This window comes from Simochromis diagramma, unplaced genomic scaffold (genome assembly GCF_900408965.1).
Source record: "Simochromis diagramma unplaced genomic scaffold, fSimDia1.1 OVJJ01000159.1, whole genome shotgun sequence".
Lineage (NCBI taxonomy): Eukaryota > Metazoa > Chordata > Actinopteri > Cichliformes > Cichlidae > Simochromis > Simochromis diagramma.
In genome coordinates this window covers 753,669-767,401 of record NW_024387197.1, presented here as the reverse complement: position 1 = coordinate 767,401, position 13,733 = coordinate 753,669, and the positions used below count along the sequence as shown (strand labels likewise).

General features: G+C 40.1%; 1 protein-coding gene across 2 annotated transcripts in view; it reads right to left on the bottom strand.

Annotated features, from left to right (window-relative positions):
• The window catches only part of zgc:162952 (PKc_LIMK_like_unk domain-containing protein), a 28,744-nt gene extending 15,414 nt beyond the window's left edge, over nt 1–13,330 (bottom strand). The window contains exons 1-2 of one of the 2 annotated variants that reach the window (XM_040050121.1): nt 13,022–13,330; nt 11,704–11,770 (exon numbers count right to left, since the gene is read on the bottom strand). In XM_040050121.1, coding sequence (XP_039906055.1) covers nt 11,704–11,734 — 31 coding nt within the window. In that variant the 5' untranslated portion in view covers nt 11,735–11,770; nt 13,022–13,330. The remainder of the gene's footprint in view (nt 1–11,703; nt 11,771–13,021) is intronic. The other variant, XM_040050122.1, reaches the window with a different exon arrangement.
• Nucleotides 13,331–13,733: the final 403 nt, after the last annotated feature.

Sequence of the window (13,733 nt, the reverse complement as noted above, 5' to 3'; positions counted from 1 at the left end):
CGTTGTCTTCTACCAGCCACAACATCCACATTTAGATGGCAGAATAAGAATGTGCTACCATACTGCATATTAACTCTTCAACACTGCTATAAAGATTTAAACAGTCTTTCATCAAGCAAAGAATAATTTGGCTGCTCTGGTTACTCCAAGTGATCCATGACAGGTTTAAGAGCTCAAGCTTTGTCTTTTTTCTGTTTTTCCCCAAACATAAGATGAGAAGGTTAGGCAAACAAAATGCCGGAATATGTTGTTATCACAACCCGCTGTGAGTTAGACCTGTCTGACCATACACCCCCTCAACAGGAATAGTAATGCTGGCCATGACCACAATGACGTCCTTCCAGCTGATAAGGAATGCCGTTCAAGAAAGTTGCAAAATAAATACCACTTCGCACCAGGGCAACATTTTTCTTCAGTGCTCTGCCTCTCAACATGAGGATTCTCACAGAAGAATGTCAGAAGGATCATACTGGGAAAAGTGCAAATGCAGGAATTTCACGTCATTAGGTGACATCAGTGCAGTGTCTCCCTAGATTCAGGTATTACCACTTGAAGCCAATTCAATAAGAATTACACAAGGGTCTTGGCTGGTATCTTCTCTAAATTAAACCAAACACCAGGTAATGAGCTTGATGACACATTAACTTCCCAAAAGACAAGACTGACAAGTATAGTCACAAGCACAACACTACGATGTCAGCATGTATCCCTACAGTTATTTACACTTTCAAATCCAAGAAATTGAAACAGATAGCAGATGAGGTTCCACTGACCCTCTTTAGAAGGGTTATTTCAGCCTCTGATCTCAGGTCTGTTGATCTTTTTTCAATTGAAGTGTATCCCGTGATGAAAATATATAAAAAGCTTTCTGTGACCTTCAGATAAAAGCTTGTGGATATCTGATTCTAGCAAGGGATGTAACCCTTTGAGAACCAAGTCATCATCACAGAATCATCAGCTTTGAAGAAAAGCAGAACCTTTTCTGGAAACAATGTAAATATTTTTTTTTTACTGTGTGTCAATTACAACGATTATTTCTTTGTCCAATGATTTTGGAAATCATACAAAAATATATAAAAATAAAAGTTCCTAACCCCATGCTACAAGACTGCAATTGATTTTTCAAAATGTATAAACCGTTACGGTCACCACTGAGGTTGACTTAGACCTCTGAGGATTGAAAACATCTCCATAAAATTTGAAATGAATAATTCTGCTGTAATCACCATCATTTGCTGAAGATTTCCAGTGACTGCCAATGTGTCCAGGACTGAGGATGTTTCAACAGAATAATGACCCTAAGTAGCAAATTAATAAGGAAGAGCCCAACCAGACAAAATGATGGGTTATGGAATAACCTAGCAAAAATCCCACATATGAATCTGAAAAGCTACATGAGCAATACACACATGAAACTCAGAAACATTGTGCAACTGAAGAAATTATCCATGGAGGAGCTGTCAATAATGCAAGCAAGCTGACAATTATGCAAAGAGCAATATAAGAGGTCATTTCTGCAGAGTCTGCAAAGAGACTAGGTTAGCTTTATTTACATTTGCCACAGGCAGTTGTACATCTGGTTATATATTTCTGTTCATTTACAAATTCAAAATTTTTCTAAATACCTCCACAATTCTGAGTTGTGGAGGTATTTAGAATGCTTAGCATTAGCTGAATCTAATGCTAAGCTGACAAAATTCTGTAGAAAGAAAGATCTTTCAAATACAAAGATTCAGCTTTGGACTGCACTAAAATCACAGAAAGAGGAGTGAGTTCACTGAAGAAATTTCAGCTCTGTTTATTACTGAGAAAAGGGTGAAAATCTCTGTGGTTTTTGTCAAAAATCATCACACTTCCCTAGGAAAAAAACCCAGTCTGCCAGTTCTGTGAAGAACTGATATTGTAGCCAGAATATGACTGGATAACATGATCCTCAGAGCCACACTGACTTCAGGCATAAAGCATGGAGATGATGTGGGTAACTGCACCGCAGCAGAGTGTTAATCTGCACGTAACAGCCCTCTAGTCATGACATTTTTGGCAGAAGCCTGGTGCATTAAAGCTGAGCACTTCAACTAGCCTGAGCCAAGCCACAGTAGCTGTTAATTGCTTCATGGATTTTCCAAAGCGAGGTGACGTTTGTCTTGGAGCCACAGGAGCCTCAGAGCTCTGCCTTCATCTGCAAGTTTGCAAAACGAGAGATGGCAGGCTAGAGGATCACTGATGCATCAGACTTGCTGATATCAGATCAATAAGGGAGGCCCAGAGCAAGACTATGCATAGCTGTGGCACCCCATTGTTGTCAACCACCAAGTGTGGTTGACAAAGTAGTGATTCAGCATTACCATTAATACTGCAAGACAGAAAGCCCACCAGAGCTTATCTTTGTATTTTTACATGCTGCAGTGCCATTTTTGGAGCATTTCAAGTTGCTATACATAAATACAACCATTACATCCCAAATTGCAATAATATGTATGCATTAAGTCCATAGTAACTACATAAATTGTAAAAATGTGCAATAAACTACAAAAAAATTGAAAATTGTTTTGTGTTTTATACATTTTTCTAGTTACAGAAATTTCAGAGGTATATCCCTCAGAATTGTAAATGTAAAAAAGTTGACCAAAATAGTTTCCAAACACAGGAAATATATTTTGAGTGTCTTTATAGTTTCATTTTTGAGATGCACTAATTTTTATGAACAGCAGGAAAAATTTAAATAAATATTATTGTGCACAATTTATAACATTTTCCCACAAAAAAATGACATCACTTCTGGCTTTTGCAAGAATGTGATACACAAGTGATAGTTCACAATGATTTTTATTTCAAAGTAGAAAGTGGTATGAACAGCTGATCAGATCGGCAAAGCGCGTTTCTGGAAACAATCTTTTTGCTGTTGTCAAAAACAACTTTTTTAAAAAAAATTTGCAAAGGCATTAGTGGAAGGAAACTGACCTGGGACAATGTAAGTACAAATCCTCCAATTTCCTCCAACTCCTCCAAAAAATGATTGTGCTAGCTTATTTGGTTGCAATTCTACCGGGATTTAAAAATTGTTACGCAAATCGGAAAGCACATGCTCTGATGGGCTTAAAACGGTTAACGGCTAAAAAATACGATATTTATTTTAACATTCAACCTTTTCTTTAAATCACAACTCATAAAACTCTGAAACCATTCAGAAGCACAAATAAGCACTGGGGCCCGGCCCTGGCCCGGTGGCCTTTGATACATTGGTGAAACTAAGGACCTCTTTAGCTGGCAGGGAGGTTTTTACCATCTTTTTGCAGGTTTTAAATACACTTTAAAACAGCACGCATCAACAACACATGTGAGTGGATGGAGTGGCGTCTTCACACCACCATTCTGTGTTTGCCGTCCGCGGATGGAGGCCGGGAGGAGGAGCTGGCTGTCAGGTCGGGCTGGTGGACTGCTGGGGCGATCGTGGCTCAAGAGTTGGGAGTTTGCCTTGTAATCGGAAGGTTGCTGGTTCGAGCCCCGGCTTGGACAGTCTCGGTCATTGTGTCCTTGGGCAAGACACTTCACCCCTTGCCTACTGGTGGCGGTCAGAGGGCCTGGTGGCGCCAGTGTCCGGCAGCCTTGCCTCTGTCAGTGCGCCCCAGGGTGGCTGTGGCTACAATGTAGCTTGCCATCACCAGTGTGTGAATGTGTGTGTGAATGGGTGGATGACTGGATGTGTAAAGCGCTTTGGGGTCCTTAGGGACTAACTAAAGCGCTATACAAATACAGGCCATTTACCATTTATCTTCTGCTGCAAGGCTGCTGCTTGTCTCCACCTCAAAGTGAAGGGGACTATCTCCTGGGTTCTGGGGGCTGATTGCCCCTCTGGGGGTATTGGTTCCTGGACCTGGGAGTACACAGTGTGTATGGGGGAGTGTAAATGTGTGTACGCCATCCAATTCTGCACTGTGACAGCTGCTGCTGCATGACCCCTCCCCCAAAGCTCTCCTCTGCTCTTCTCTGAGTGGGCGCCGTGACTGTCCCTGCAGTGGTCATCATGGGGGGGCCTCTGGATGTCTGGGGCCCAGGTCTCATCCATGCCGGCTTTAAGTGCTGACAGGAGGGCCCGTGGCTCCCCGCACCCACTATTAGCGCTCACACACACAGGTGTACAAACAGGTATGCACAGACACACAGTATCTTGGGCTGCTACTGCCTCTAAAAATATCTTGTATTATTAGTACTGTGTGCTGTTCACTAACATTGTCTCTGTTATTTTTGCATATGTTGGCTGTTGCTGTGGTTTCTCTGCTGTTTTCTTTTTTTTTCTCTAAACAGGTGTTGAAGCAGACTCCCAGTGTTTTTTCTCTCTCTCCATCTCTCTTCTCCTTTATTGTTCTCTCCTTCTGTTAACTTTCTCCCCAACTTCACATACTTTTTTTTCTCTTTTCCGTCCGCCGGTCTTGTACATTGTGGTTCTAATAACCCAACATAAAAAAATCCTAATAAAATATCACTATCAAGTAGACAGTTATAGCAAATGCCATAATGCTCTACTTGCGAAAGCAAATCTGTTGGCATTTTTTCACCTTCAGACAACAATTCTGATTGCTACACTGCCAGATGGGACAGAGGAAAAAAGCAAAACAAAACAACAATTCAATGGCTACGTATGTCTCTATGCATAAATATATGAATGAAAAATTACAAAAAAAAAAAAAAAAAAGAGAGAGAAAATGAACTGGAAATTCACTTCCAGAATTGCAGCCATTAACAAAAGTGGGTAACTTTGATACTTGTAGTCACATGTGAACAATTTCTCTATGCATACAATAGTCCAACATGTGCAGGACATGAGCAACACTGTTGTTCAGTCAGGAAGTCTGGGTGTCATTGGTAACAACAATTTTTTTTTTTTTTTAGTTTTTTGTGTGCAAAGAAAGCCTTGCAGTCCAAACTCTACATAATTAAAAATAAAATAAGTATAGTTCAGCATCAAGCTCTCATATTTACACATTTGCAGAAAATATTTACACAAAACTCAACTGTGTGAGTGAAGATCTCTGCAAAACCTTTTTAACCAAGATCTACTAACAATTCATCCCTATCACTGAGTAAAAAAAGTAGGCAACTGAACTTCCTCAGGGTTTATTAAGACATTTCGCTTCACATCCAAGACGCTTCATTAATTCTAAAACAACTGTTGGAAAGCCAAAGGTAATAAATCCCTAGTGAGGCTGTCCCATAGGTGGTAGCCCTGAGGGTCACTAACCCACTAACGATTATATGAGTCATCACATGAGTTAAGGTGTGGAAAAAACATGTGGGTCATTCCCGTCACCGGGGCCGACAGGTGAAACCGCTGTGATACATTGCCCCAGCCCACCATAATGTTAGCTATTGACAGCACCTTAGGCAAGGTGCGAGTGGGGGTTAAACCACCTGGACTCCTGGGCTCCACTTTAAGTGGTGATTCACAGTGTATGCAGTTGACCTCCTTTACTCTTCCCTCAAAGAAGGGCATCCTTGAATGTGTGCCGTTTCTCCTTTGAGTGCAGAAGTCCAAGTATTCCTCACTGCACTGCACAAACTTTTTAAGCTTGCATTGGGTGTTTTGTCTTTCATGTCTGGTATTCTTTGCTGTGCATTGAGGTTTGGATAAATGCCTGTTTTAAGAGTTTTCTTTATATGTGTGCAATCCTTTTCTTTTTTTTTCTTTAGAGGAAAGAAGAAATGCAGTTTGTGGGGACAGGTTAATTGAGTAATCCAAATTGCCCATAGGTGTGAATGCGGGAGTGAATGTGAGTGCGAACGGTTGTCTGTCCCTGTGTATTGGCCCTGCGACAGACTGGCGACCTGTCCAGGGTGTACCCCGCCCCACGCCCTATGACAGCTGGGATAGGCTCCAGCGCCCCCCGCGACCCTGAAAAGGATAAGCGGAAGCGAATGGATGGATGGATGGATGGAAAGAAGGGGTGATTAGGACCCTACACCCAAAGTTCTAGTGGCCAGTTGGAGTCAAACAGTAGGTAATGATCCGTGTGTGTGTGTGTGTGTGTGTGTGTGTGTGTGTGTGTGTGTGTGTGTGTAGGGGGGGGTTCCGATAAAATTCAGCATTGAGGTTTCCATCCTCCTCAATGCTTTTACTAACAGCACAGGAATCGTAACCTGTCTTCACTGGTATGTTCCCTGATGAACTTTTCAGTGGAGGTGTCATTTTCTTGGGTTTTGCTTTTGACCAAGGTGTTTCAAAAAACAGACCTAAAGAAGCACAGTTGCCTTCTTTTCAAGCTCTCAAGACAGCAAGGAGGTTTTTCCTTTCCACTTCTTTTCCACATCTTTCTTCACTGACCTCTCTGTGTGCGTTTACTGTGCTAAAGATCAAGTTACAGGCTTTTGTTTCTTTTTTACCTTGAATCTATTTCTGCTACACCACCCCACACTTTCGCAGCGTCTGGTTTTGTTTTTACTGGAACATCTGGAACATTAAGTGTCAAGTGTCAACAAAAAAACAATCTCAAGTTTGTACTGTTTCAGTTTCCCAATGCTTTCGTTACAATATAATTAAGAGGATGGAAAGATTCTCAGATACAACAAAGTTGTAATGGTGGTAATTCTGTAATGTGCTCTGCCCTGCGGTATAGTTCTTAATACCATGGTGAAGTGGTAATGTGGTTGTGGCTCCCAACCACATCCCCATGGAAGAAAATTCCATAGTTGCGCACATTTAAGCGTAATCTCTTGGTAATGACTACACAAAAATGATGAGATGATACAGGGGGAGGGGCCAGACACAGACAAACAGTTATGTAGGCAATTTGGTCTAGCCAAGTTAAATCATCGCTGGAGAACAAGATTCATTTTGTTGTGAGATTAAACAGTAAAACACTGAAGAGTATATATAAATGTTTAAATAAGTTTATTTGGCATCTCTTGTAGTATCTGTTGTTTTAGTAGCTGCGTCACTGCCTCTAGGACGAGCTAGCATACTCGGGTTGTGCCAACGAATAATATCAGTGATCGCCAGTGGCAACAGCTGGCCAGGCAAGGCAATGTTTTGAAAATTTCATTTCCCCGTTGATGCATGAAATTATTATTACAAGATTCAAAATCAACTGAATCTGCCTCGTTGCGGTTTTATGTCACACCTTGCAACACAGTTGTGCATAAGTGAAAGTACACAGGTTTGTACTGAGAATTCTGTGCTACTTTGAAATTAATGTGTGTGGAACAGCGACACTGATCAGGACTCAGACACTGATCTCTGATTGCCCGACTGATTCTTTTCTTTTGTTTCTTTCCCTAAATCGAAGCATAATGTGACTGTGCATTTGCAGAGACACGCACTTACATCGTCTCCTAAACTTTTCTCCCCTCTTGGTATTTGCATGTGTGAAAAGCTCTGCTGTGTACAGGAATGGCAGGTGAAGCTCACAGTAGAGACAAGATATTTTACACAATGCTTACACACAGCATGCATTTTGATTTATTGAGCTAAAAGAGAAGGGTATATTTTATATTAATATAAGATTTAATTTAAGACATGGTAACATGTAGCAACCAAACCCCCAATTAAGCAACAGTAAACTAATTAACTGAAAAGCAAATAAAATAAACACTTAAAATGGCATTTGTTAAAAACCACCTCAAGCTGTTGCACTGTCATAAGTTGATTGTAACCATAGATCCACTGAGAACTTTCACCAGCACATGTGACCCATATGGTACCCATGCAGACAGTGGCGTAAAAGGATTGCATGTGTCTATGCGCATGGTCTATAAAATGTCAATTAATGTTCATTGATCAACCAAAATTCTTTGGTTTTTCCAAATGCAATCAGGCCATCTGGGAGTCTCACCATATTAGCGAGTGTCTCTCTTTCTCTCTGTGGTTATGCATGGCATGCAAACAAACAGTGAAGATTCTATTCCACAACAGAGTGACACCCAACCGCTTATGGAAACACTGGGCAGAGAGATGCCTCACTCTATATTTTCTTCTGAAAAAGAAAAATGCCATTTGAGAACAAGACACCACTTGTACAAGATGGCTGAGTGGGCTGAAAACAGCGCTGGAGGTCATACAAAATGTGGAAACAGCACAATGTATCTCTGTCCCCTTCTACTGCCTCCCACCATCGCTGCAGCAACACTGAACTCATCCAGTGTTTGAGCCAAACATCAATGTTTGTCAACTTCAGGCTATATAGGAAAAAAGTGCATTTCCACCCCAAGCGACCAACGAAGACGAGTTGTCTGACTGGATCAAGTGTGGCAATCACTTTGTAAATTTTTGATGTTTCAAAATCAAAGATGGCTATAGTAAACATGCTCACATTCAAGCTTCACAACGTGGATAATGTGCATTAAACTTTCTATAAGAGAGACAAGGGGATAAACAAACTCGCCACCTAACTCAGCTCTTTGGCTAAGGCATAAAAACTACTTGATGTTGGCTGATGCATCAAAACTAGTTAGTTGGTATAAGTAAAAAATTATGGTTTGGGTTTAGAAAGACCCTTTCGAAATGTTAGCACATTAAAAAGTGCTGATGTTACTTTCTGTGATATTTTACACCACAGAGAGCAGATATGAGGAAAACAACATGAGATTTTAGAGATGACATTCTCAGCATTTACCACCTGCAAGGTGAGCACTTAGTTTAGTCGAGATGCACTCATCAGTATGATTTTATATAAAAATAAAACAAAACATGTGTGTATATCATAGAATCCTCTCCACCACAGCAAGTCTGCTTATAAAGAAATCCTTCCCTCAGTGATAGATTGAGGCAAACACCACTGATTACTTAAGAACTGCTTTTTCAATGGATGATCCATCCTACACAATCAGTGCAAACATGAGCCCTGCAGCTAAGCAGCCAAGATTCCCAGCCATGTAGCAGAAGTGTCAAGGTAAACAAAAAGGCGGTAAAATTCTGACCTTGAAACAGCACGCCGATTACAACGCCAGCGGCTAACAGAGATAATAATCTAAATACATATTTATTTAACTCACTGCCCCTACAGACCATTGAAAAGAAGATAAGCCTGACGTCATCAGAAAAACTCCAGATATAAATTCTGTGTGAGCAAGCGGTAAAATATTTTATTATATTTACATATGGTTCTTTGTCTAAAATGTCAAATGGTAACTCTCAGATGTAGGTGTTTGTTTTGGCCAGCGATTAGCACAATCTCATATCTTTTGTAATACGTAATAGAGACAAACCCAGGAGTTCAGGGACAACAATGTAATGGGAAAACAACTCAGTGCAATTATCTATGTGACCCAAAGAGTTCAAAGCTAAATAAATAAATGAAGAAACAGAAAAAATCTATAAATAAAATTGTATTTTACTACGTTCATGTTATAATAGCAATATTATTGCAAAGTTCTTTTTATATTTCACACCACTGATGTTGTTTCTGCTGCAACACCTTTCAAGAAATAATGTTAAAACTCTAAAAGTTTGCTCGCCAATTAGCACCTGTAAGCTAGAGCAACATCAAAGCCAAACCTATTCCAAATCAATTTATTTACACTAATAGAACATTTTTTTAACTATCTAACAAGCCAACTAGCTTGGTCTACTTATGAGCTTAAGTACCATAGAGGATACAGAATCGGGAACAGCGATGGGCAGTAACGTGTTAAGTAATGTGTTACTGTAATCCAATTACTTTTTTTTCAAGTAACGAGTTAGGTAAGGGATTAATATTGCGAAAAAAGTAATTCGATTCTTGTTACTTTCTCGTAATCACGCTGCATTATTGCGTTACTAAACTGTGATTTTGTTTGTGAGAGTGTCTCATGACAATGACGTAAGCGCGTGCAACCTCTGTGGCAGTGTGTGTAGATCAACAGAGTACGACCATGCAGCATTTAAAGCTTGGAAGTACTGACATTACTCTGAGTAAAAAAAGTGTACACCGCTGTACACTCTGCATGGAAAGAAAATTTTCTACAGCGAAAAATGAAACTTCAAATCTGAGCAAGCACCTAGCACACTGTCATGGGAATGTGACATTCACAGAGAAACCCTCGGATCCCCCCGTTGACATGACTGCGACACCGGGCAAACCTCCACCAGCCCCACTCCTGCTAAACAGGTGACAACAGATTTAAGAGCAGCAGGACTTAGTGTTGCTGAATCTTTTCATTTTATTTATTTTTGTTCTGTTTTACTTGCATCAATTTGAAAGAGTGAGTGTAAACACAGAAAGAATATTTTATTTTATATGCTGGAATATGCAGAACAAAGGCTTAAATGTTAAACCTATTTTCTGCATATAATTTAATTTTTGCGTGATTTAATCTGCATAAAATTAAAAGATTAAAGCCAATAAAACACATTTTAAAAAGAGACTTTTTCATTTGATTCAATTTTATATGATGGATTATGCAGAAAAAAAAAATAGAATTGGGCTGACAGGTCTATTGCTTTATTACCTATTTAGGTTGTGTATCATGTTTTCAAAAAGTAACTAAGTAATAAGTAACTAATTACTTTTGAAAATTAGCAATTACTATTGCTACTTTCAACTAACTTGACCAACACTGACAGGGAATACAGTGTTGATAATTCAGACTCACCTCTACTACATTAAATATGATTAAAGAGCAAAAAGATCACAAGTGAAACTAGCCAACAGAAGCTAGTTATTCCAGCTATCACAACTAATGTGGGAAAGCAGTATATTTGCTCAAATTGGTAGTGAGTTCAGTCACTCGCCTCAAAGCCTATATAACTTCAAAGATGTCAAGTGGGTAGGTCCTTAAATAAAAGTTAGTTCACCTGTCAAGTTCTACCCATGCCATTTCGCAGCAACTAAATTACAATTTGTGGAGGAAAGTAAGGAGTAATTAGTTAAGTATTTGTAGTTCATTTCTGTACAAGCGATTCATAATTTTCATATCGATGCTACTCGCCATATTACTAAAAACAGTACTATGCAGTTGCAGTTATTTGACAGCTTGACCCAAGTTAATCGCAAACTGAGTGCACATTGACAGCAGCCTGATAGCAGACTGACAAAGCCGTCTTAATGCATGCAATGCAAGTCGACTGCGAGTGTTCACAAACCTGGTTCCTGTTCTTAAAGCAGCCATTTCAAAAGGTAAGAACAAACCACAAGTTCATCGCATCGTGGGTTAGCAATTCATTAACAGGTTTTCAGTGTCACAAAATTGGCTCTTTTTAACACAGATGGATCATCACTGTAACTTCCAACCTGCTCCAATGCAGATTATCATTATTGTGATCATTTTATAAAAACTGACATGTTATTTTAGCAAGTCACCAAGTCAAATGCAGACATTTGTAGCTGGTAACTTCAAGCCTACACAGGATGTGTTGAACATGGAGCCCAGGTAACGGGACACCTCTGTAACGCACCATCTCTGGACACATTTAGACAGGCTGCTGCTGAGCAAAGTCTTTCTATTTCAGAACATTGCAGAGCTAGACACAAATACCCTACAGCAGATTCACCTGCTTAAAGCAAGAGTCCATCAAATACACACTTATTTAACACATACAGCCGCTGCTGTGGAGGTGACACACTGACATTACGGTAAGCAGTGCAGCACCAAAACACATCACAGCTCGAGACGAGCGATAAAGTTGTGATTTCTCAGTTCACTGTCAGATTGCTTTGGAGTCGTTGCATTTACAATCCATTGGCAAACAACATGAAAATGGAATGAAAATTCATTAAAAATCTTAATACTTACTCCACTGATTTAATAAGCTATTCATGTGCATCTTGTAGTGGAACAAATCCAGAAGCCTCTGCAGAAACTGAGGAGGAACCACAGTCAAAAAGCACACACACACACACACACACGCACACACACACAGCTTTTTACAAAGACAAGACAAGAGAAAAACAAGCAAGCAAGCAACACTGAACAATAACACAAACACTGATTGACAGACAGGACACTGAACTACGAGACAGCTGTTACTTCATGCATTATGGTTAAAAACTGCTAAAGAAACAAAATCAGTGCCTTTGCACAAAAAGACATACAAACCTTCCTGTTTATGATTATTATTATTATTATTATTCATGATGCTGAATTAACACCACTGTCACAGTGGTTCACAACCCATGTGACCTGTGATCCTTCCTTATCAGGAGAGTGATAAGTGATTTGAGTGAGTGATTTTTTTTTTTCTTTCCAGGAGAGTTATAAACCTTAAAAAGCAAAAACATTAACCTTGATTTTGAATTCTGTACTTTAATTGGAATATCAATATTTTGACCAGTGTAAAAATTAGCAGCTAACGCTAGCAAGCTTGAGTAACAAGGAGCATCCATAAACTGTACAAGTGCAGTTGAATGGTCAGTACCTCACACTAGGCCGTATCATTTGTCAGAGAACAACAGCTCAAACACAGCAGAGACATCCACTTTAGCAGCTTCACTTAGCAGAATTCACTCGTTAAAGAGTTTCCATAAAAATGAAAACTATCCATAAAGGCCAACATTTTTTGTACCATGTTACACGCATGTGTTTGAATCCTGTTTAAAGTGGCCACTTTGAAATAAGATTCTATGGGGATTGACTCATTTTTAGAGTCAAAGTCAAGTGGACATTAGAGGAACTGCAGCTTTTTGGAACTTTGTCACTGGTTTCATTTCTCAGCTTAGAAAGCTGAGGTGACACTTTTAAATGGATCTGTCACCATGCTAAACAAATTTGATATCACACATTATAATTAGTCCTGTTGCTAAACTGTAAATATCTGTTAAGACAGCTTTAAGGATGTGCACACCTAACCACAAAGCACGTTTCCTTTTTTTCTCTTCTATCTGACTTTAAGTTAAAAAAAAAAAAAATGGCCCCTCTTCAGAGTTTCTGGGGACCGCACTATGAATGACTACCCCTGGGTTGGAAACCAGTGGGCACTATCACAGTTTGGTGTTTTCCATTGTAGTCAATATTAAGTTCGGATGGTGCTGAGCATTTCGCGCCTAGTGGCAGACAAACTTTAGTTTTAACCGTTTAACATAATCCACTTAATGTTAAATCGTCCAGCACTTACATAGACTGAGTCCCAGCGTCGATGTGCAGATCTGCTTTAAAGTGTCGCTGAAATACTTGGCATCATATATCCGCTCTACTTCGCTGTGTGTGCAGGAAGTCGCGGTTGTTTTGGTAGCTTTCTTCACAGAGAGCGGGTGGTAAAGTCAGCTCACGGCGTCGGTGTTGAAACGAGCCTCGCTAATGCAAATGCATGTTTCATGTGTTGTCTTAGGAACCAGCTTCACCAGCACGTCGGTGGATGAAACTCCACCCACGAGGAGAGGAGGCCGGCCAGCGCGGGCAGGCAGGGAGACAGCCTCAAAGAGTCTGTGTTGATGTCGGGAGGATACTGAGGAAATGATGAACATTTTCACATACAGTGGCGATTTTTGTTTTTTACAGGCTTTATGACACACTGGGTTTAAATGTATTGTTAGAGGGCAACTATTGTACTTCAAGGGCCCTGCAAGCCTGTGCTGAGTCTTCACAACAATACTGACTATAAAGGATACAGTGCTGTCACAGCTGTTCGTACTGATGAGAAGTATCTAGATACAGCACAGAGGTGGGAGTGTTTTGAACAATGCTGAGTACTGGCTCAGAGCATAAACTCCCACTCAGTCAGTGTGGGAAATGAATAGATTGGAGCAGACCGCGCACAAATAAACGAAAAATGGACGTAGGGGCGCGGGGGTCTGTATATGACAAGGGTAACACAACAATACAGGATC